The sequence below is a fragment of the Epinephelus moara genome, chromosome 19 (assembly GCF_006386435.1).
Source record: "Epinephelus moara isolate mb chromosome 19, YSFRI_EMoa_1.0, whole genome shotgun sequence".
Classification (NCBI taxonomy): Eukaryota; Metazoa; Chordata; class Actinopteri; order Perciformes; family Serranidae; genus Epinephelus; species Epinephelus moara.
In genome coordinates this window covers 33,563,610-33,588,342 of record NC_065524.1, presented here as the reverse complement: position 1 = coordinate 33,588,342, position 24,733 = coordinate 33,563,610, and the positions used below count along the sequence as shown (strand labels likewise).

Below are 24,733 nucleotides of genomic sequence, written 5' to 3'. Positions count from 1 at the left end.
ATACTAGCACATGTACCAGTGTGCCTTCATCCATACAACACTTCCAACAAGTAGCTGAGTGTTTATCATATTTTTTGTTTCAAAATTATCTTAAGTAACTAAGTTTTCGAAAACAGGTCGTAGTATGATGAAGCTCAAGTGGTAAATAGCAGTAACAGTGGGCTGCCTGACTCTCCACTCCTGTGTAGAGCATAGACTGTATGTAGAGCTGCACTCCCGCACATTTGGGGGCAGTCATGCTCCAACATGTTGTTTGCTAGTCATGAATTAAAACAAGGAAACAGAAGAAGCATTCAGTACCTTTGAATGTTGGATGCCGGGGTGTGTTATCGTTATGACTCTCTGGTCCAGGCTCTATCAAACATTCTATCAAGCAGTCTACAATCTACAGCATCACAATGGACACCGGCCCGGTATCACCAGGTAACGCTGTATCTTGTTGACGTCATTAGCTAGCTTAGTTTAGCTAACACTAGCTAACTGACTCGAGCTTTACAGAAAGTTTTCAGGCGAAAAGTTCATGTTAACACAACAATGTGTGAATGAAACAATGGCCAAACCAGCACAGAAAACTTTAACATACAAACCGACTTGGTCGCAGTTGTCTCGACATAAACTTAAATGCTCAGACGATGCTAATTAACGTTAGCTTAACTGTCGCTAACGGTTAACACCACAGGTATAACCACTGACTGACTCACTGTGTTACAGCCGCACTATAGCGCAGTGATTTCACCTGATGACATCTAAATTAAAGCCCCAGCTGGCTCCACTGCCACGGACAGAGATCTTTGCATACTGGGTGCTGTCCTTTGGCTCACACCTGTACTCTTTCTACCACCTGCACAGGTTCTCCGAAAGTAAGATAGACTGTTGTCTCTATGTTGGTTCAATGACTTGATAAAAAAACGGAAAAAAGAATTATGTGTCTGTTATTTTTCCTGTTTTGTTCCTCAGAGCATGAAGCAGGATTACAGAGAGAATTCCAGCTGGAAAAAGGCCTTATTAAAGGTTATAAAAGGGTAAGTTCAATTTTAAATGACTGATTAAAAACCCAACCTGAGCCAAGTCACATTATGGAGCATCTCACCTAAACACAACTTTGTTTTTAAGTCCATAATGTAATAGGGCTGCAAATAGCAAATATTTTATTTGTTAACAAATCTGTTTATTATATTATCCATTAATCCATTAGTTGCCTGGTCTATACAAAGAAGAGCCTGATCGATACATCAGTCAGTTCAATGCCTTTATTGTCATTGCACAGCAGTACAATGAAATTGTGTGATTTCTGGGCTATTACACATAAAAACAGCAAAAGACAATAAACAATAACCAGCAACAGTGATACACATAAAATACACTACAAGTAAAAAAGGAGAATGTATAATGATAATAATAATAATGTAATAAGAGCAGCAGCAATATAGACTGAATTACACATCTGGCCCAGCCAAGAAGCAAACACAGTATGCACTGTTGTATATTGAATTAATTATCTTAATAGCACTTGGATAAAAACTGTTGAGGTGTCTGGAAGTGCGAGATCTCATAGACCTGTATCGCCTTCCAGAGGGTAGCAGTGTGAAGTGTTGGTGGGAAGAGTCCTGAATTATGTGTGTACCAATGATGTTCTGGGCTGATTGTGATCCTCTGGAGAGCCTTCCTTTCAGCAGCCGTGCAGCTGGAAAACCAAACTAGCATGCCGTATGTCAGGATGCTCTCAATGCAGCAGCAATAGAAGGACACAAGCAGTTCCTGGGACAGTTTGGATTGATAGCAATTGGATACTGGATGTGATGTCCAGTATGCACTGATATGATTTTTTTTAACAGGACATGATGCAGAAAAAGATGCTTAGGGTAATAAAATCCCCTATTAAGTTTACTATTTTAGTGCACTTATGTCATTTTTGGCTGTAAAGTTTATTGTTAAAATGTAAAATCGCCTGCCTTCATTACATATCTTTGTCACATGCATAGTTTAGCCTTTGGTTCTGGCATCATGTGGATACCACCTGACATGTTCCACCCACTCAAACGCCGTTGCAGACCAAGTACCCCCCCTCATGGCAACAGTACTCCCCAATGGCAGTGCCCCCCCCCCCCCAGCAGGATAACGCACCATGCCACACTGCAAACATGGCTCAGGAATGTGACAAAGACGTCAAAATGTCAACCTGGCCTCCAAATTCCCCAGATCTCATTCTGAATGAGCATCTGTGGCACGTGCCATTAACCCACCTCACAACCCACGGGACTAAATGGATCTGCCGCCAAAGCACTGGTGCCAGACACCACAGGACACTCCCAGAGATCCTGTGTCCATGCCTCCACAGGTCAGAGCCAAGTCCGATCCAAGGAGGCCCCACCTTGGATTAGGGGTACATCTGGGGTACCGGCACATCACAAGAATCCTTGAGCAGATTGGGACCTGGGAAATTTAGAAGCCAGGTCGACACCTTGAGCTTTTTGTCATGCTTCACAGGGCATTTCTAAACAGTTTTTGTAGTGTGGCATGCTGCTTTTTTCTGCAATTTATCCTATATAATGGCATATTGGATATCGGCAAANTGAGCAGATTGGGACCTGGGAAATTTAGAAGCCAGGTCGACACCTTGAGCTTTTTGTCATGCTCCATTTCTAAACAGTTTTTGTAGTGTGGCATGCTGCTTTTTTCTGCAATTTATCCTATATAATGGCATATTGGATATCGGCAAAAAATCCAACACTGTGCATCCCTAATAGATATATATATGTTTGTGTGTGTTTGTGACTAAAATGTCAGCCGATATATCAATATTGGAATTTTTACTAGCTAATACGAGTATCAGCATCTGCCCCAAAAATCCAGTATCAGTTGGGCTCTAATAGATAGTCAGAAAAATTGTGAAAAATGTCAATAAGTGTTCCCCAAAGCCCCCAAATAATTGCTTTGTCCACAACAAAAAGATATTCAGTCTACTGTCATAGATGAGTAAAGACACCTGAAAATATTCACATGTAAGAAGCTGGAATCAGAGAATTTTGACTTTATTTAAAAAAAAAAAAAAAAAGCATAAACGATGGAAAGAGTTAGTGATAAATTCATTTAATTTCAATTTTCAATTCAATTTTATTAATATATTTTAATAGTTGACAACTGATTAATTGTTGCAGCTCTATAATGTACAGCCCTATTTTAAGATATTCTGTGTCACAGAAAGCTGTGATAAGCATATTTCAGTTCAGTTAGGTTTTTGCAGGACTTTATACATTTGTTTGATACATAAAAATTAAGCTCCTCAACACATTTTGACTATTCAAAGCCTCCATTCATCAGGCTTCAGCTGTGATTTAAAGGCTCATGGTGAAGTTAATTCTTTTTATCAGGACCCATCAGACTTCGAGTGGAGTTTCTGGACCGAATGGGCAAAGAAGTCTTTGCTGTGGACTCTGATTGGTCATGGCGTAATATCAAGACTGACCCGCACCTTTTACCCCAAGGTAGGAAGCAGCTGCTACAGTGCTGGAAGTGGAATGTTGCCATCAAGTGGGAGATGATTTAATCCAACTCATTTTTTTATGTTTTCTCTAATAGCTCAGAGTGCCAGCACTCACGATATATGGCCTCTTAGCAGCCAGCAGTGTGCTGGGGATTAAAGGTGTGGGTGTGCTGCTGGTACAGCTGGGCCTTTCCTTTGCAGCAGCACAGCTGCGAAAGCCCGTTCTGTCATGGGCCTGCAACCTGCTGCTGCTCTCCACACTTTACATCCAGCCACTTCAAGAGATCCAGGTGGGTTGTATCACCTGGACTATACTTGTTTTTGGGGCATTGTTTTTATCTTGCATTAAAGGGATAAATCAGAGAAACAAAAGATATGCTTAAAAGTTAAGTGAAAAATTAAATTTAAATTTAATAAATATGATTTTAAATAGTAGTATTAGTTGGGTTTTAGTCAGATTTTAGTGATTGTTTCACCTCCCGATTGATTACCACTAAATGCAATATTTGCAAAGAACACAAGAGGGTGCAATATACTAAGGGGACGTAAAGGCATTTGTCCACTCAGCTCTGGCACTCTGTGTCCATACCAAAGAAAGAACTTGAATGAATATATTGATGGTTATTTCAAGCATTTTCTGGGGAATACCAGATTTAAAAAGCTTGGTGTCTTCATATAAGCATTTGAAAATAGCTACAAGTGAGAGGCAGTAGGAGACATGCTAGCAGACAGTCAAACATTTATTGCAGTGAAAACGAAAAAGGATTTTACTAAACTGCCTTTTCTTCACAACACGACAATGAATTTCAGGGACTCAGTTCTACTCATTTCGACATTGATTTGGTTATCATGGACACTGGCGCGTAGTATTTCATCACATTCAGGGTCATCTAACATCCTCCTCTTACATACCTGTGATCTACACACACTCTTTAACTGCACAGTATCAGCCAGGCGAGCGTACTCCAGTTACAATGGCTGGAAATTTGAATTTAGTGAGTGAAACAGACCTGACAGACCTGTGCACGCTTCCAAAAATCTGACTCTTTCCCTCTATGCTCACACACGCAATTGCACAGTTGAGTTGAGTGTTCAAGCTCAGTTTTGAAAGCAGTGATATTCCCAATGCTGTTTATCAGACCTCATTAAAAGTTGTCTTAAGCACATGTTTATTAGTGTGTGCTGACAGATTCTCACATCCAGTTGTCAAAATACGCTGTAATCTGCTAATGTTCTCATTTTAACGTGTCCTATTTTGAGTGATTTTAAAAAGCGTATCTAAATTTAGTGTCAGACTGTCACTGCTGATGTGAGGATTCCCCAGGAATGTGTTAAAAATAATTGGCCTTGCCTCTGTGTTGCACAGAGAGGCTGGTATAAGACCGAGGAGGAGTACTATCTGCTGCTCTTCAGCGTTGCTGTCTGTGGTCTACGCTTCATCAGCTTCAGCCTGGAGCACTGCTGGTGCCCTGCAGACCGTGGTGGAGTTGTGCAGCTCTGCTGGTTGTTTTCATACACTTTCTATCACCCTTTTTTCTACAATGGACCCATTATCACATACAAAGACTACGTTGAGCAGGTAAGAGAGCCGACAGGAGCTACGCCTGAATTAAACTGAGATTTGGTCTAAAACTGCCTCTTTTGTTTTTGTCTGGAGGAGGCCGGTCGATGCTCCTGAGTGCAGGCGATCTGAGATCCATTTTTAAAAATATAATAGCTGACACATCAGTGGCAGGTTATGTACAAGAGGATATTGACTTGAATTTTTCATATATGTAAAGAAATAGCCACCACTTATTTGGTCCAGTGGCAGACTGTCGATCATTTATTCGATGAACATAAAATTAATCGTCAACTCCTTTGATAATCATAGTCATTTAAGTCATCTTTTAAGCATAAATGCCAAAGCAAGTGATATTTCCAGGTTCTCAAATGTGAGGATTTGCTGATTTCCTTAGTCTTTCATGATGTAGGGCTCCTGCAGATCCTTAAAGTCTCAAAATCAATTGAATTAATTAATCTTAAAGTAAGGCCTTAATTTGAATTTAAATGTCTTGAATACATCTTCAGAAGGTTTTTTAAGACATGGGAAGTAGGATTTTATAAATCTTTTTTTCTGATGTTGCATTGTAAAATCTCACTCTCAGCGGCGGCACAGTGTTGTAGTGGTTAGCACTGTCGCCTCACAGCAAGAGGGTTCCTGGTTTGATCCCAGGAGAGAGCCCTTCTGTGCAGAGTTTGCATTTTTTCTGGCTTCCTCCCACAGTCCAAAGACATGCAGGTTAATTGGTGACTCTAAATTGTCTGTAGGTGTGAATGTGAGTGTGAATGGTTGTCTGTCTCTATGTGTCAGTCCTGTGATATTCTGGTGACCTGTCCAGGGTGAACCCTGCCTCTCACCCAGTGTCAGCTGGGATATGCTCCAGCCCCACCACGACCCTCAAGACTATAAGCGTTTATATATACAGCAGAAGATCCATTGTCTGCTAGCTAACTGTCACTGTACTCCAGACGACATGGGGAAGTGCAAATTCAGTGAAAATAGGCTATTAAACCCAAGATTTTTTGGCATGGCTGAAACTCATTCTAGGTTCTGTGTTTTGTATGCAAAAAGTTTTTCAAACTGGGCATGATGGGAATCGAGGCAGTGGAGCCCCACATGCAGAGTGAGAAACACAAAATCACCAAGACAACCCGCCAACAAAAGTTTTGTTCATCCTCGTCTCTGCAATGTGTTCTACTCTAGAAAGTGTTATATGAACTGTTAAAGCAGATCATACTGTCTCACTTCTTCAGTTTTGGTCATTGTAAAATTGGTCCTAATTTTTATTTCTGGAGGCATAAATAAAAGTCTTAAAAAGTCTCACATGTAACTTTGCCTTAAGCTGTAGGAACCTTGTTTGATATTTTTGGTTTTCGGAAATGTTGGTTGGACAAAACAAGACACCTGATGAAGTCACTTTAGGCTCCAGAATACTGTAACAGGCTTTACCCCCTATCTTCATTGAGAAAATGATCAAGGGATTAATCTGTAACAAATACAATCGTTCATCACAGCCCTACTCTACATCATCCTTGTTATGGCTGCTTGTTTTCATACCCATCTTTGCAGTAGATTTCTAAATATCCACACAGTATGTCTTTACTCTTTTACTGCCATGTTTGTCCTTTTCAGTGTGAAGATTCATCCAGCAACCTTTAACAACAAGCTCACCCTCTACACTTTCAGATGCGGAGGCCTGCTGAGGAAGGTGACAGGGACGAATCAGCATTTAGCTACTTGGTGCTCAGATCAGGACGGATCATACTATGGTGGTGCATTGCCGAATACATGATCCATGTAATGTACATGCACTCCATCCAGTCTAATGAGACCTACTTAGAGATCCTCCCTCCCTGGGCCTTGGGTACGTCTTTATTCTGTATGTATTTTTGGCTGGTTTGTACAGTGTAACACTGAGTTATAGCTTTAATGTTTCCCTGCCTTCAGACACTCTTAAAAACATGTTACCCCCACAGGGTTTGGTTGGCTCTCAAACTCCATCAGATATGCTGATTACTGTCTTACTCATTGGCCTTGATCCATAATCCAGTCGTCATGATCTGTGGTGTTATTTTCTTTATCTTAAGTGTCAGAATTGGTGTCTGCTAAGTGTCTTTTAAATTTATTTATGTGCTATTACTTGTTTTCAACAAATCGAAGATGTAATCAGTCAGGTTATGTACCCTATGTACACTTGGAATACTACATTTTAGCAGATACAAGTAATTTACTCAGGTGGCCACTGTGGTCTAAAAATACTCTGCATGCACATCTCAAGTCAATAATTTTTTTTACATGTAAAGCACCTCCGGGAATGTGGACTTCTAGCACTAATTCATTCACTGTTGTCCTCTCTGGATCCCTTAGTTGCCATAAGTAGGTATAATGAACCGTTAAAGTTTACTGGCCTCCTTTTTGCAATTCCGCTTCACGGTTCTCAGCAGCTCTTTAATGTCAGCAGCAAATGATGTTTGCCAAGTTCTAACGTCATCTATTGATCCCTCCTCTGTTGCTCCTCCTGAGGTTTCTTCCCTTTTTTCCTCATTAAAACATTTTTTTTTTTGGATAGTTTTCCCCATTTCCAACAGAGGGTCTAAAAATAGACAGTGCTGTTTGCTGCACAGGGTTTAAAGCCCTTTGAGGCAAATTTATGAATTTGGGCTTCATAAACACAATTTACTTGACTTAAAACAGGGAAATTGTCTTTGTAAAGTATACAAGTTGTCCTAATTGTTAAAATAAGTGGTAATAGTCCTTCTGCCCTGTCACAGGCGGTCTGGCCCTGGCCCTCGTCCAGTTCTTCTATGTGAAGTATCTGGTGCTGTTTGGACTTCCATCCATGCTGGCTACTTTGGATAAACTAGTTCCCCCAAAGCTTCCTCGTTGTGTCAGCATCATGTACAGTTTCACAGGGATGTGGAGGTACGTAAATACAATATTATATTGGTCTCGTAGCATTCCTTAAAGGGTAACTTAGGTATTTTTCAACCTGGACCCTATTTTCCCTTTTTTGTGATGAATGGGAAGAACAATTTTTGAAACAGGTCCAGTACTGAGCGAGAGTGCTGCAGTGAACAGCAGAGAAACAGGCTGCAATGTGGGCATTTGTGCACTGTCAATGTACATCCACTAGAAATGCTTGTTTTTGCCACTGACAGGCTCAGATTGTTATTCTTAGGATGCATTTACACTGGCGATATTTGGTCTACTTTAAACGAACCCTGGTCCGCTTCCATGGATAGTTCTGTTCATTTGGAGTGGTGTGGACACTCATTCGAACTTGCGAACCCTGGTCCGCTTGAAAACTGGGGATCTTGGTTTACTTGCAAGTGAACCCTGATGCTGTTCGCTTAGAGTGGGAAATGCAAACGGACTATCCAGCCAACCAAAGAGAGGAAGTGAACCAAAGAGAGGAAGTGACGTAGAGCGCAGTACATTTTGGTATTTTTGTGGTGACCAAGCCGGCTGAAGGAGATGGACTTCTGTTTTCGGTCCTGGCCAATCGATGAGCTGGGTTTTCTTCTTCCTCGTGATTTTTTTTCTTCCTGGTCAGGGGTCGCTTCGGGCAATACCGCCCCCAAACGAGCAGCTGTTGTAACTGCATGATGTTGTCCAGGTGGTCCGCTTTAAAACGTGAAGTGTGAAAGTGAACCGAACCAAATTAAGGTGTGAAATTTTTTCGGCCGAGAACCGAGTCCCCCGGACTATCTTGGTGTGAATGTGCCCCAAGTGTCTGACATTATGAAAAGGATTCCTGCTGAGTTAAACCTTTAAAGAGTAAGATCCTTTCTGTTTACCCAGAAACAGCCCCAAAATCATCATCACCAAACCCACCAGACTCCATTTAAATTAACAGTAATTTTATCATCATAAACCACACTTCCATTAAAAGTTCACAGAAACAAAATAAAACTCAAAAAAGCAGACTTGATTCGTCTTACCACTGTTCCAACAATCACTAGCTCTGGTTTGGTTGAAATAAAACCTTAATTCACCCGGTTAGATGTGAAAACATGCTGGCTTTATACACACTAAAATTACTGTTTATTTACATGGAGTCTGGCGTTTTTGGCGATGGTGATTTCGGGCCTGCTTCTGGTTAAAGAAAAATGGTCTTACTCTTTAACAAAAAGGTCTATCTCTGTAGGAATCCTTTCAACGAAGTTGTCAGACACTTAGAATATCAATCTGAGCCTGTCAGTGGCAAAAACAAACACCTTTAGTGGACGGAAAATGACGGTGCTCAAATGCCCCAAGTGGTTACATTGCAGCATGTTTTGCTGCTTCCACCTGCAGCCCTCTCGTTCAGTACTGGAGCTATTTCAAAAAATGTTGTTCCCATTAATCACTTAGACACAAAAGCATTTGAAAATAGGGTCCAGGTTGAAAATGACCAAAGTTACCCTTTAAGTCTGAAGTGACTGGAAAAGCTAGTTTTCCTGGTACCCTTGAGAAAAAGGTAAATTTAATGTCAAGTGACTTAAGTGCCCACTGTGCTTTGACAATACGACTCAGACTGGGAACAGTGAATTGTCCCATTTTCTGTCATTACTGGCAATCAGAACAAGGGATCACCACGGCACCAGCAGGGACATCGTATCATTCTTTCAGACTTGAGCTAAAATTGTTCACTGGGAGCATTTCCTACATTAACAGGCTGCATCTTGTCTTTTTCTTCAAGTTAAAACTGGTTAGTGGCAGTATGGCTAAGACAATGAGGTCACCAAACAGATTGACCCTTAGGAATGTGTTAGTTTTGAAAGGGATGTGACAAAACAATGCCACTTGTCTGTGTATAACATCGAACAGGTAAAGGTTATTTCAGATAAAGTCAGTGATAGTGTAGTGTAGATTAATCCCAGACATTTAAAGTAAGAGTTAGATGCTAGGCAGGAGCATAATGAGCATAATCCTAAACCTGCCACTTTAAGATTATTGATAGAAAGAAGTTCAAGAGACAACCCGGATGCCATGTTACCTTTGCCACATAAGTGCACAAGATAGAAAGACACAATTAAATCTTTCTGTATTCAAACCACAAAATAATCCAAATAAATTCAGCCCGATCAAATCAAACGGTTATTAATAAACAAAGTGTCTGACTCACAGAATCAAAAGAGACCAAATTCAGAGTCCTGATGTGAAAATCAAATGTCCCTTAATTAAATAAACTGTCCAAGGAGAAAATGAGCAGGGTAAGGGGCAGTGCAAAAATAGATGCAATTAGACTGAGGATAGAAGGGTGGCTGAGGGCTGCTGCACATTAACCTGAAGCAGAAGGATATGAGAAGCCTGAGGAGTTGCAAGAAAGGAGACTTACCTTAATTTTTGTAGATCCAACAAAGACTTTCATCCACAGCCACATCTGAGCAGGTCGAAAAGATTAAGCCAAACCTGCTCCAGTGATCAGCACACTTTCGTTACCCAGGAAATTGAGATGTTTTTGGAACAACTGCCGCTTCCTTTACTTTTATTTGTCACTGTTTTTGCAAAGATGTCCAGAAACTTGATTAACTTTTAGTTATCTCCTCTTTTAGATGCTTTCACTCCTCTTTCTGTTGTCATCCATACTGCATTTGTTAGTTGTTTCCCTCTCCCCTGCTCACAGGTGTGTCTGATTGATCTCCCCACCTTCCTTTCCTGTAAAGGCTGAAAAGGGATATTCTGTACTTTTTTCCCCCTTTTCTGCTACACACATCAAGCATGAGTTTCTAGACACACACACACACCATGCTGAGTTATTTCCATCCTACCTACCTCCACAAATAGTGCACAAGATAAACATAATTGTCATGACGACTGCTACATTTTTTAAGTTCAACACTTCTTCAACCAAGCAAAGGAGAAGACGATGCCTGGCTTATGCTGAAGGGGTCACACTTGCTCAAGTGAAATGAGCACACACATTGCAGTGCTTGTTACATGGGGATAAAGCCCCTTAATCAGCAGGGCTTCAAATATTAAACGGCAACAGTATTTCCACGACTTGGAAAAGATATTTCAGGGCCTTCAGCTAAATGCAACAGTGAACATTTTGGGTCCAGTGCTTTGTGTTTGTGTTTACCAATTAGCTTTGATGTCCTCCGGGATGCACACCACTTCTGGACAAAGAAGAAGGCTGATACAGGGCAAAATGTGCTGAAATATTTTCCCAGTTACCAGTTTATTAGGTACACTTAGCCAAAACTAAAGTGGTGCACCAGTCCCAAAATATATTCTTCAATATCCTGTTCAGGTTTTGGTGATTTAAGTGTGTGATTATTTTGGACACAGCAGTTTGGGGCACTGTCAAGCTGATTTGCATTATACTAGGTGTTTCTATTATTGTGTCCACTGCTTGTATATCAATAAGACTGGGCTTAAATAACACAAACTACTCTCTGTGTAATGCATTACAGCTCAACAGCATCACAAACTACATCAAAGTTAATTTATATAGCACTTCACAATATTTTATATGAGGCAATAAAATAATTGAAGAACATTTTAGATCAAATAGAACAAAGATAATAAAGTTGAATCAACACCTTCCAAAATTATAACGTTAATAAAGGTAGGATTTATTGCAGGACTGTTGTATCAGGCTGCAGTAGTTTAAATTAGGTGAACCGATTAAACTGGTAACTGGGTATATGGACAAGGTTTAGACAGAACAAACATCCTCATACAATAAGAAAACATCACAGTTAAAAAATCAGTGTTTGACAGTGAGCCCAATGTGGTTTCCCTTATGTATATACTGTAAAGTGACCAGAGAGTGTGGAGTTTCATGCCTTGTTCCCACAGCACAGTCACTCTGTTCCTAAATGTAATTAACAACGGGAAAATGCCCTCTTAATTCAGAGCACATAAAGTTGAGATGGAAGGCCGTGTGTTCGGTTTTGCATTGAAAATGCGCTGGCTGTAGACCAGATCGACCAATGTGCTGACACCGATGCACTCCAATCCGGCCTGTGTGTGCTGAGCTGGCCAATGTTGACAACATTGATGGAATGCATAAAGCTGTCCACCGACATCGTCCACAAAACAGCCTCAGTTTATAGGCAGTGCACGGAGAAAAAAAAAAGAAAACACGTTTTTCTAATCTTCTTAATGACAAAGAGTGCACACACAAACACACATTCTTCATACACACTGTATATGTAAAGCCCAGTGCTCAGGTGTTTTTTACTCAGTGCTATATTGTTATGTAAATTTGTGACTCAATATTCATTTCTTTCCCTTTTTTTTTGTTCGCTCTCAGGCACTTTGACGAGGGCCTGTATCGATGGCTCATCAGGTAAGAGGCACTTCATGAGCGGACGACAGACTAATTCAGATGTTAATGCTTACTAAAAATGTGAAATGTCATCTAAATCAAATAATACTCCTAGAATATCCAACTGTCTGACTGTCTATATATCCAACTGTCTAGCTATCCATCTGTCTGTCAATCTCTGTATGTATCCATTTATCTCTCCACAGTTTTTCTTGCTTTATATTTGGAGTAGCGTGTGTTTATTTATACTGTATCTGCTATTTATTGCACACTTACTGTGAAGAGCTCATTTCCTGCAGTTGAATAACCTTAAAAAAAGCTGCCATTCTCCAGCTGCCTGCCCGCATGTGTCATCATAATGGACAAGGATGCTGCATTTGCATGTAGGCTTTCTCATGATTATGAGCTTGCATGTTGTTGCTGAATAGTTCCCTCTGTTGTGTTACTGTTCCCGCGCCCTGGAGAAATGCCTCCTTGTTTAATATGTGCATATGTAATGGGAGCATTATGTGTTTGCTCAGTTGTACTTTGGACAACACACATTATTAGTTCGTCTGCTTTTTAATGATGCACACTTGGCTGAATGCAGCCTTTTGGGAGGTTATGGTCCGCTTGGTAGACGCGGGTTGCTACATGGAGGCAACGCCGCAGTTGCACGGTTGTCAGAAAACACTGGTAGTCTGTGCTCCCTTGTCTTGGTTATTGTTTGCTAATTAGCTTTTGTGTCGACACGTATGATGGCGTACATGTACACTTGCTTTTCAGACAGTAAATATGAGCTTGGAAGGAAATTTGGCATATCAGACTACTAAAGAGGCTCCAATTAATGTGCTAAATATACCAGAATTTAAATTGCAAATGTAAGTTTCCATTTTAATCCGTGTCCATTGGAAATTGTTTTCTCCTGCTTAATGGCATCGCTTGCAATTATCCTACTGCAGATGCAAAATGATACCCATGACACAATGCCCTGGCGTTCCTTCTTGTGAAAGTGCTTTTAAAGAGGTTTTAATGCAGTTCTGAAATTCTGTTGAAATTGTCTGAAGAGCGCTAGATGAGTGCGTAGGTGTTAAATGATGTGCTCTACATGACTCACTGACACCCCGTCTCCCTGGGCAGCTAAGTGGCTCATTCTTCACCATTCCATTACGCTTTCCCCGTCTGTGTGCCACTGTGTACCAGGTTCTCTGTTTCATACAGTTATCAGCCAACAAAAGAGCTCTCACTGGCTGTTTGACTGAGTTCTTGCTGCTGCGTATGAGGAGGAGTATTTGATCCCAAATCCTGGGGAAAATAGTTGTAAATAAATAAGTGGGGGGGTGGGCTGAGGGGTGTCGACATCTTAACTTTGGTTCTGATTGCATTTAAAGGATAAGTTTGGCATTTTTCAACTTGGGCCCTATTTCTACGTGTGAATTGATCACATACACTGATGTTTTTTAAATAGTTTCGGTATTGAGGGATGCAGCAGCGACCGGCTCCCTCAGTACTAGAAAATGCCAAACTATAGGCACATTCACACTGGCGCTATTTGGTCCGCTTTAAACGAACCCTGGTCCACTTCCACGGATAGTTTGGTTCGTTTGGAGTGGTGTGAATGCTCATTCAAAGTCTGGTGTGGACCAAACACGCAAACCCTGGTCCGCTTGAAAACTGGGGGGTGAACCCTGGTGCGGTTTGCTTACAGCGGGAAATGCAAACGGACTATCGAGGGAACCAAAGAGAGGAAGTGACGTAGAGCGCAGTGCATTTTGGTGTTTGGTGTTTTTGTGGTGAACAAGCCGGCTGAAGGGGATGGATTTCCGTTTTCAGCCCTGGCCAATCAATGAGCCGGGTTTTCTTCTTCCTCATGCTTTTTGTCTTCCTGGTCAGTGGTCGTTCCCCAAACGAGCAGCTGTTGGAACTGCATGGCGTTGTCCAGGTGGTTTGGTCCGCTTTAAAAAGTGCAGTGTGACAGTGAACTGAACCAAATGAAGGTGTGAAATTTTTCGGCATTCCCCGCCCAATCGAACCAAGTCCCCCGGACTATCCTGGTGTTAATGCACCCTATGTTTACTGTAAAAGACTCTTGTTATTATAGAAAGAGTTTGTAAATAGAAGTTTTGATGACTTTTGCTGCTGGTAAACGTCGACCCCCCTGATTTCAATTCATTAAGACTATTTTCCATTTAAGGATTCTTCTTCACCAGTCATTTGAGAAAAACAAAATTCTCTTCACGAATAAAGCATAACACGGGGTGACTGACGTACAAATGTTCATTTGGTAGATGAAGTATTCCTTTAAAGCCAAGAACTATCAAGTATACTGAGCGTCTGTGTAAGAGCACAGAAACCAACACTGTCTAATTGACTGTCACTGACTGTCTAATGCCTGCTGCCTGTCTCTAAACGTTGTGTGCGTGTTGTCTGCACCATCTGCTTGCGGGTGTTGCGTAACACATTGATTACTCAGGTTTTAATGTATGTCTCTAAAGTGTCACATGTTGCTTAACATCTGTTTAGATTCCATCTCAATAAATTACATAGACGTATAGGTGCTCAGCATGTTTAAGTATTCAGCTTGCTCCGGCTCAAACACTCTGGTTGCTCTCCATCTGTTTTTGCACCTTCTCTCATCCTCCAATATGGCCAAGCTGGCCACTCTATTTAAGGCTCAGAAAATGCTGGCTCATCTTTCAGAAACATTGATTATCCACAGGGTGGCTGAGATAATTAGTTCCCAGCTCAGCAACACTAGATCAAGAATGTGATGTTTGTTTGTAAGCGTGTTGGAGTGATGTAGCACGTTGAGACGTGGTACCTCTGGGACAGACGAGGTTCTCACAATATCTGAGACCATTTTTCTTCACAGCAGGCACCACAGTCGTTACTGATTGGTGCGATCTTATTCACATCATGTGGGCTATCATCTGCTATTTTTATACCACATGAAGTGTAATCCCATTGAAACCACAATAGAATTAAATGCATTTGCTGTTTGTTTAAACCAAAATGATAAAATCGGATCTCACCCAACCGAAACAAGAGCGAGCTTAAGTGAGAAAAAAAAGGCAACTTGACATAGAAAGTGGGTTAAATGTGTGTCAAGGTTTTGGTGCAAACACAGAAACCACTTTGGAATCATTAACCCAATTGCAGCATTATTAACAACTTTGTAGGATTGATTGATTCCCTGAAGTGCCTCTATTTTTGCACCAGACGTCAGAGCAACATTTATTTCATTAAAAATCAATGAACATGACACGATCATTTGTGTTGCAGGTGTTCTTTGCAATTCATCGGTGCATTGTGGTGCCATTTTCAACCTCCCCTTTGTTTAACATCTACACTGTTTGCTGGCTGCAGTATGTCTGTGTCCTGTCCTTACAAGAGGTCTGTCTGTTAGTATCACCAGTTATTTGACAGGGTTCCTGCAGATTCTCAAAAAGTCTTAAAAAGGCATTGAATTCATTGATCTTAAAGGCCTTAATTGGTATTAAAATGTCATAAATCAATCGTTTAAAAAGTCTTAAAAATGCTAGGACATGGGAGTTGGATTTTATGAATGACGAGGTATTGTAAGATCTTTTTTTCTTAAATAATTTACCGAATGCCTCTTGCATTAATGTCACACAGATCAGGATAATGGAACTCATATTTTGTTTCTGGCCGGGATGCCCAGAGCAGAGGATCCACTGCTAGTTAGCTGTCTGTCTGCCTGAGCAACATGAGGAAGTGCAAATTCAACAAAAATTGGGTATTACACCGAGATTAAATCACGACAGGCATTGCATACAAGGCTTGGTGTACTTGCAAAACATTTTTTAAACTCAAAAATTGAGGTTCAAGGCAGTGGAATCTCACATGCAGAGTAAGAAGAAAAGTATAATAATAATAAGAAGAAAACTCAGCAACAAATGTCAGGTATTTCCCAGTTCTGCTCTACTCTCATCTCCACCGCAAGACAAAAAAGTCATGTTTTAACTTACAATCAACATTTGGTTAAAATTTTCCCTACCCTAAGTAATTGATGCCAGTTTATGCATTTAACTTCTATTTTGGTAATTGTAAAACTGAAAATTGAAAATCATTTTGAGTGGCATTTAAAGAGTTGGGCGGCACAACCATTGCACCACTGTGCGGCCCTGCACGATGGTGCAATGGTTAGCACTGTCGCCTCACAGTAAGAGGCTTCCCTGAACCCAGGGAGGAGGGAGTACCCCGGCTTCCTCCCACAGTCCAAAGACATGCAGGTTAACTGGTGACTCTAAATTGTCAGTAGGTGTGAATGTGAGTGTGAATGGTTGTCTGTCTCTATGTGATAGTCTGGTGACCTGTCCAAGGTGTACCCTGCCTGTCGCCCAACGTCAGCTGGGATAGGCTCCAGCACGCCCGTTTCTTTGTATTGGACAGGTTACAATCTGCTTTAAAGAGCTGGAACATTGTGTTTTATTTTTTTATTGTAATGTACTTTTGTTTCAGATACATCTACGTGCCGTTGGGAGGTTCGCGGCATGGCCTTCTTCACAAAATGTTATCCACTGGCCTTGCGTTCGGATTCGTCTGCCTCTGGCATGGTGGCCATGACTACTTACAGTACTGGGCTCTGATGAATTGGGCTGGAGTTCTGGTGGAAAATGGACTGAAGTCTCTCTTCGCCTTGTCCTTTATTCGCTCCATTGTTGTAAGTTTGAAATCCAAGTGTTTGCCTTGTGACAGTGCAAAAAAAAAAAAGGATGTTAAGAGAATTACATTGTAGATATGATTCCCTGGTTATTCCATCAATTGAATTTTCGGCTAAGACGTGTGATGTTGAAATCTGTCCTGTAGCTAGAAATAAAGGGGTCATATAATCTGATTTAATTAGAGATAATGCCTCGGGCTCCAACAGTTAGTACAGACATGATCGGATCCTGTCACATCTGATTGTACTGTACAGTTAACTCAGCATTAATGTGAGAAAAACTTTCCAATACATTAACAATAAAACCGTTCAGGCTGTTCTTGCTGCTTTTACCTCTAGCCTTGGGGGAAGGTTCATGTTCTCAGTAAAGTCTGATGGCAGACTGTGTAATCCTCCTAGTTTATGGTCACACAGTCCATTAGCACCAGGTGCTTTGCTGCACTTTGTCTCTCAGATTTACGATGAAAATCTCCTGTGGTTCTGCTGCAATTTACTTATTTATTTACTGATTTCCCAGGAGCAGAATTTCTCCCCGGCGATGGAGAGGCGTTGCGTTGCCCTTCTCTCTGCCTTCTCCACTGCTATGCTCATCCTCTCTAATCTGGTGTTCCTTGGGGGGATACATGTTGGCAGAATCTTCTGGAAGCGTGTCTTCATTCAAGGTAAATTGTCTCCCACAACACTCGCTCAATAGGATTTCTGTTTGCCTTTTAATTTGCAGGATTGTTTCAGCTGGCGTTTATACGTTTGTTTACAACGTGGAGCATCAGTCATGTCGTCTTTTAATTTGACTGTTTAGTCGCACTGTGGGACATTTAACCTTCTCTTTCAGTGGGGACGGCAGCTCTAGTGACAGTAGTGTGTCTAAAGCAACAGTTAGAGAGAGGCCAAGTGGAAAATTGGGTCTGTATTAGACAGCCCCTCCAGGATGTTGCAGTGTCATGACTGCAACAATGAATTCTGCATGACCTTGCAATGTTGTCCAATCACTGCGTCTTTTCTGTGGATTTGACCAGTCATCATAGTTTTGCATGAGTTTCACCAAACATAACATCCCCTGTACAGCGTCATCATACTCACTTTCTTGTTTCTGGTTGTGAAGATGAAGACGTGTGACATGAATGTCCCACAGTTAGCAACAAAAATTACTGCTAAAGACTGTACAAGGCAATTCCCTGATGTTCTGCACGAAAGGGGAGGTAACTTGTTTTCCACCATGTGCAATGTTGTGATGGGACACAAATGACAATGATTGACAAATACTTTTTTACCACAAAACTCACCTTGTTAATGGCTGAAACGCTGGGATAACGGACAAGACAAATCACCGTGGTAGAGGCTGTTGTATCCAGATCTGTTGCACATGTGGTAACATCTGAAAACACTACAATATGATTGCTATTTTCTAGAAAAGCTGCTATGAAATCAAGCATTTTAGGCCATAACAGTCCCAAAAGCCCACAAATTCCTGGAGGGACTGAGAGCTGCAACAATTTGTTGTTTAATCAGTTAGTTAACAGACAGAAAGCCAAACATTTGCTGGTCTCATGCTTCTGAAATGTGAGAATCTGCTGCTTTTCTTCGTCGTACCAAATAAGACTGAACAGCTTTGGATTCTTGGACCGTTTTGAACCATTTGAATTACACAGGGCATGTTTTTGACGTTTTATTAATCGAAATAATGATTTTAAGATGAATTGATTATGAAAATTATTATAAACTGCAGCCCTGGTTGGTTTATTTATCAGCAGTGTATTCAGTGGATGCGGAGGCTCTGGTTTTACTGGGGCGTTTTATGCATCTGCTGGGGCAAACTCTTCCAGATAGAGAGACATCTGCTTCGTGGTTGTGCCAGTCCCCGTTTTGCTCCCCGTGTCTTTTTATTTGGCTCATTTGGTACCTAAAGCAAGATGGCAGGCCGTCCTGAAGCCTGTCTGCTCATGATAAGCAGTCTGAGCTGTACTCGCCGCTGGGTTGGGCTCAGAGTCAGTGGCCAGAGCTCAGCTCCGCACTGATACTTTCTCATGTAATATAATTCTATTAACAAGAACAGTTCATTAATACTGAAATAAAATGCATAGTTTAGTGATTTTTAAAGCAGCATTAACTGATTTTTTGGGACAATCTGAAAAGTGACATGATCTTTTAAAGTTGGTTTTAGTGTCAGCACAGTTTCCTATTTACACATCCAGCAGACCCAGAGCAACATTATTACATGTATCTTCTGTTAATGTTATTTAGTCTTTGGGCCTACGCAGCCTGACAAGGGTCATATTCCAGCCACCAGTTCAGCCTTATTGTGACAGTCAAAATTAGTCTGAAGCCTGTCAGGCTCACAGCAAATTGTGTGTTAACATTATGCTTCTTCTAGTAGACTTGGTGTAAATAAGTTAAGAGAAACCTAAAAATAAGAGCAGGGTGTTTTAAAATACCATTTCTGTTGTGAATTATTCAGACTCAGACCTAGAAACTAAACTGAGAATCTCAGTTTGCCTCTATGGAGCTTCATTCAGAGCATTAAAATACTAAAAATAAAGATATAACATGGCACTGCCTGGTGCTTACATAAAATGATAAAACAGACCATTGAACAAACCAGTTAATAATTTTTTTGCTTTCAGTAAGTTCTTATGATTTTGTACTTTAAATTGAAATATAATGGATCCAGCAGAAATGCCTGCAGCTATTCTTTCTGTCTGCATGTGTCTGCACAATGAAGCACCAATGGGGGAGTTGCGGTTTTCTTCATTAACATGAGATCAATGCTTTTAAATCAGCCTGTCTGGGATTTTTACTGCTGCAGGCGGTGCCGTAATTGCACTCTTTGACCTCTCTGGTGAAATGTACAAAAACAAATTCCTAATTACACTGTGTTTGTAGTTGTATAGGTGGATGTGTGTATGCTACCTTCACATGCCACCCAATAGCCCCCATGTAAGATCACTCTAAAGTTGTAGATGTGAGTGACGCAGAAAAGAACTGCATAATATATCTGCTCATTGCTCATTATGTGAAATTATAATAGCTAGAATAAAAACTTTTCATGTTTTATTCCAGTTCACTCTTGAATGGTGCTTTTGTGTCTGTTAAGGTATAGTATCAGTAGAGTTACAGTACTTTACTTGATTAGCACATTGATTTAGTTCCACCTCTGTTTGCCAACACTTCTCCCAGAAAAACATCCTCTATAGCCACGCTAGCGGCTCTGTGAGGCCGTACTTAGACACGTTCACAACGATAATGCTAACATGATCATGATTAGCAGGTTTAGCTAATGTTCAGTATGTTAGCATGATAACATATGCTAATTAGTAGGGCTGCCCACGACTAAGAATTTTCCAGGTCGACCAATAGTTGTCATTTAGGGCCATTAGTCGACTAGTCGCCAGGATGTTGACGATATTAATGTAATTATTAAATGATATATTTTGGTGGTTTGAGTTGAAGGTGTGAGAAAGAATAGTATCAGTAACATTGTTAACACTGTGCTACATTACAGAGAAATACAAAACCGTACTAATGAACCTTCATTAATATAGGCCTATATTTTATCTACAAGTGCACGTCACACACTGAGCGAGCCGCCTGTTAATGACGCTGTGGGCTAATGGGCATGTAGCTACTTCCATGTTTCAGATGATACGTCATGTTTGTAGTCGACCAATGAAGATGAGTTTACATATCACCTTGGGTTCGTCCTTCACCTTCTCAAAATGATCCCACACTTTGGATTTCCTGCCCGACATGTTATTAACTAGCCTGTGGAATAACCGCACGTAGAGTTAGGGTTTTTTTCTGCGACTAAGTGACCAATGAAATCTTGCCAACTAATGACCTTTCTGTTCAACTGATGTTTGATCAGCTATTACAGGGCAGCCCTACCAATTAGCAAGCTAAGGCTAATGGGAATGTTGTTAGTTTTGTATGTATGTATACAACCTCTGGGCTAAAGTGCCAAAATCAGCACTTCCTCTAATAGCCACTTGAGGCTGGCTCCAGAAATGAGTCAATCCCCACAGACCCCCATGTTAAAATGCCCAACTTCACAGCAGAAATAGACAGGTTTACAGCCTGGTACAAAAACAGTTTTGTCTCTATAGCTAATTTCAACATAACAACTTGTGCAGTGGTTGAATTTCTATATAACTCACCCGTTTACGTACATTAATTAAGGCTTAAAGTTTCACATATTTAAGGACAGGGCTGCTTGAGTGACAGGTTGTTTGCAAGGTGTCGCCACAGTTTGAGTCATATGGTCCCAAGAACTAAGATGGCGACTGTCAAAACTCTAAGTACAAGGCTTCAGAACTGCAGTCCACAAACCAATAGGTGACGTCACGGACGCCACGTTGATTATTTTATACAGTCTATGATCTTAACTCATGAATCAAAGTATTGGACAAAGTGAAATTTTGACCTGATGATGGCGCTGGATGAGGTCAGGGGTCACCACAGAGATCACACTTCACCCTGAGGGGAACATGAACATGGACATTTCATAACACTGCATCCAATATAAAGATATTTCAGTCTGGACTGACAGACAGAATCATTCCTAGGCTTAAAAAACCCCTCACGTTTGCCAATTTGTCGAACTACACGAGTTGTCTTTCTGTAAGTCTAATGATGTAATGTATCCAGAGAGACAGATGAGGAAGAGCTCAGCCAGCACCATGTCCGTTTCTGCTCCACTGAGGAGCACAGTCGTTCTGATCACTAATCAGTTTTATATTTAGTTCTGAGTTGCCTCTCTGCCAGTGGTCCTTTCACCTCTTTTGAACTCGAAGCACTCTGTTAATCAAGTGCCAAAGAACTGTGGTGTAATTAGCACTGGTTGATTAAAATCATAGTAACATTCAGCTGGATGAGATTTATTTTTTTCACTATTAATTTGTAGTCGCAACAACTCTGTTACGTTTCTAACACTTCCAGAAGTTTGACTAGTGGTGCGTGTGTTTCCTTTAAGTTCAGATTCTCCCTCTGTTAGTTTGAAGTCAGTAACAGCAAAGGTTAGATCACTGGTTGGAGAATTTATTTCACACTGAGGGCGTTAATGAATTTTACATACCTGCAAAGACAAAACGCTGGGATGTCTTGGCACAACAGCAAAGGCTTGCTCACGGTGCACCCGGGGCCTTCGAGCTGAAAAGCTTTGTACGATTGATTTAGATGTCAGAAACACATAATAATTCAAATTGCGCATGAACATGTCTAATATGATTAAACTAACGTTAATAATTAGCTGACATTTACTGGAAATTATGCTAATGTACTGCATACTAACATTTTGTGTTGTGCAGACTTCACAGCACAAAACGTGACTTCAGAACAGCACAGAAATATTTATCAGCAAAAAATACGTCTTTTCTAGCCTCAGCCCGTGTAACCTTTCTCTGCTGCAGACAGGAAGCTGACAGTGGAGCTGTGCATAAAGCAGCCCGTGCGTGTATGTGAATTAGATTTTGACATGAATGGAAAAGAATAGACCATTGAAAAGCATTGTGGGTGCAGGTGCAGGTTACTGAGATAATCTGGAGGCAAGCCAGTTGGGGAGGAGGTGCAGACAGCTGTCCTTACCTGCCTGCTCGACCCTCGAAGAAGCAGCTAAAAATAGAAGAAGAGAAAAAACGTGACACAACACAGAACAGCAAAATACCTACTACTCTCTGTTCTTGTAAGAATGCAAGTCTCTATGGAAGTTACTCTGTAAAGCATCAGTACATAGCAGCATAAACATTTGGTTTCTTTACATTTCAGGCTGGTCCACCTTGTTCCCGCCTATGCTGGCTTTCCTCTACTGCTTTGCTCAGATTGGGCTTCAGTGGACTTCTCACCCACCATGAGTCACCTTGACATTTTATCGGAGCGAGAATCCCCGCCACGAGACATCCCGAACAACCTGCTGAGTCCAGTGCCTTCTCCTCACCAGTCTCTGTGGCGAACCTGGCTCTTGGCCACAGAACCTGTCCAAACCTGGCCAAAGTGCAGCTGAGCAGCCACTTTTCACAATCTGCAACACAAGGCAAAATCTGCCTGTAAGCTGAGACTTAAAGGATTCACTCCAGGAGAGAGTCTCCTACTTGTGGAAAATGTTAAGTGCACACAAACTGTAATAAAACAAGTGAAATGCTGTAAATCAGTGCGGTCTGAACGGAGCCTTTGGCAGTGCCAATAAGCTACTCTGACTCACTGTTATTCTAAGAAACTGTAAAAGAAATATGGACCCTGAATCTGTCTCGGTTATATGACTCAGATAAGGTATTGCTCGCTGGTGCGGAGAGCCGTAGAATGCTAATTTCATATTTACCATCCTTTAGCTCGCCACAGAATTATTTGTGTATACAGAGGCAGACAAAAGGCACAGGAGACTGAATAGAGCAGCAGGAACCCAATCAATGTCATTATTCCCTCTACAGATGCAATTTGGGTGAAGGAGAATGACACTAATATTAGTAGATGTATTATTAAAAGGCTCCAGACGGACTACACGTTAACTAATTCAACACAGTAACAGTGATAGATGACATTTATCCACTGGAACGCAAAGGAAAGCTTTTTTTTTTCTTTGAGCAAGGATGTTAAAAAAACACAAGCTGCTCGTTTTTTGCTAATGTTTTGTTACATAATGCCTCGAATTGCCTCCAAAATGTCAACTGTACAATACCTCAGTCTGCGTTTGGATTAAAAACTTAAAAACCATGTTGTAATGGATAGCCGTGCTGCAACTGATGTAATGAGTCATTCACTGTTTTACTGTTCCAGCTGTGTGTACGAGTCAGGAGTGTTTCGGGTATGAGGTTAAATCAACTTGAAAACTCTTCCAGAACTTGTTGTCAGCTTTTCAGGAAGTATAAAAACATTTGAAATATATAGAAATGTTATTATTTTAATTGTGACAAAGCTTTATACAGAGTTCTGACAGACTTTAATAAGTATTTTAACCAGTATGAGTCTATATTTTTCTACAAATCCAGTCAAAAGACCAAATTAAAACCATTAACCTGTCTGTGGCCTTCAGCCCCAAGTTCACTCATTCCTGTTCATTCTAAGACTTAAATCTTTAAAAATGGATGAATAAAACATAGCGTTTATATTTTATAAAGGCTAAGTAATTCCTTAAAATATCTGAGCACTTTCGTTCTTAGCAAATGTTACTCTAACAGGAGTACATAGTGTTTTTGTTGGGACTATTTCCAGCTGCAGATTAATACATATTCAGGACACCACAGTTGATTCCACACTACTGAAGCTGCTCCTCTTTTTGGAACCACTGTGGGGTCAGTAATAATTTCACTTTCAGCCATGTTTGTTGTTGCCGTGAGTAACAGTATGACGTCAACATGTCAACAAGTTGAAATATCGCGAGTATCACGATATGAATTTTTCATATTAAAAATTACACATATTATGTAAAAATGTGTCATTCAGTTTGTGTTTTTGGTCTTTTCATTGAATTCATTGTCAATAACAAAAATAAGAATAAAGATATCACCACTGACTGTTCCTCCCAGAGAGGTCGCAGATGTCAAACTATTGGACTACTGGATAACTGAAGATAATTCATGCTCAATGAGGTGTGAGCCTTTCGAATGTCAATTAGCTTTAAGGGTTAGAGCTGCAGAGGTTTGTCATCTAACCAGTTAGTTAATTGACAGAAAATTATCTATTTTGGAAATCAATTCATTTTATGTTATTTTTTAAGCAGAAATATTGCACTTTTTCTAGTTTCAGCTTTTCAAATGTGAGGATTTGCTGATTTTCTCAACTTTATATAATTGTAAACTC

The 24,733-nt window shown here is 40.7% G+C and overlaps 1 protein-coding gene across 3 annotated transcripts; it reads left to right on the top strand.

The window, feature by feature from the left end:
- Positions 1-323: 323 nt before the first annotated feature.
- hhat (hedgehog acyltransferase) lies at positions 324-23,511 on the top strand. 3 transcript variants are annotated; one of them, XM_050070904.1, is made up of 12 exons: positions 324-423; positions 712-860; positions 958-1,022; positions 3,372-3,485; positions 3,580-3,774; positions 4,851-5,063; positions 6,714-6,891; positions 7,799-7,949; positions 12,271-12,306; positions 16,747-16,948; positions 17,466-17,610; positions 22,706-23,511. In XM_050070904.1, exons 2-12 carry the CDS (start codon positions 740-742, stop codon positions 22,789-22,791), a joined length of 1,506 nt encoding a protein of 501 aa, XP_049926861.1. In that variant the 5' UTR covers positions 324-423; positions 712-739; the 3' UTR covers positions 22,792-23,511. The 3 variants fall into 3 exon arrangements, with proteins under 3 accessions (XP_049926861.1, XP_049926862.1, XP_049926860.1); XM_050070905.1 differs by lacking the exon at positions 712-860 and having other exon boundaries at positions 380-423; XM_050070903.1 differs by having other exon boundaries at positions 380-860.
- Positions 23,512-24,733: the final 1,222 nt, after the last annotated feature.

Coding starts and splice junctions, on each gene's coding strand:
- hhat (XM_050070904.1), top strand. CDS start 740: ATGACATCTAAATTAAAGCCCCAGCTGGCTCCACTGCCACGGACAGAG. Junction 5,064..6,713: donor ACAAAGACTACGTTGAGCAG/GTAAGAGAGCCG, acceptor CTACACTTTCAG/ATGCGGAGGCCTGCTGAGGA. Junction 17,611..22,705: donor GAAGCGTGTCTTCATTCAAG/GTAAATTGTCTC, acceptor TTTACATTTCAG/GCTGGTCCACCTTGTTCCCG.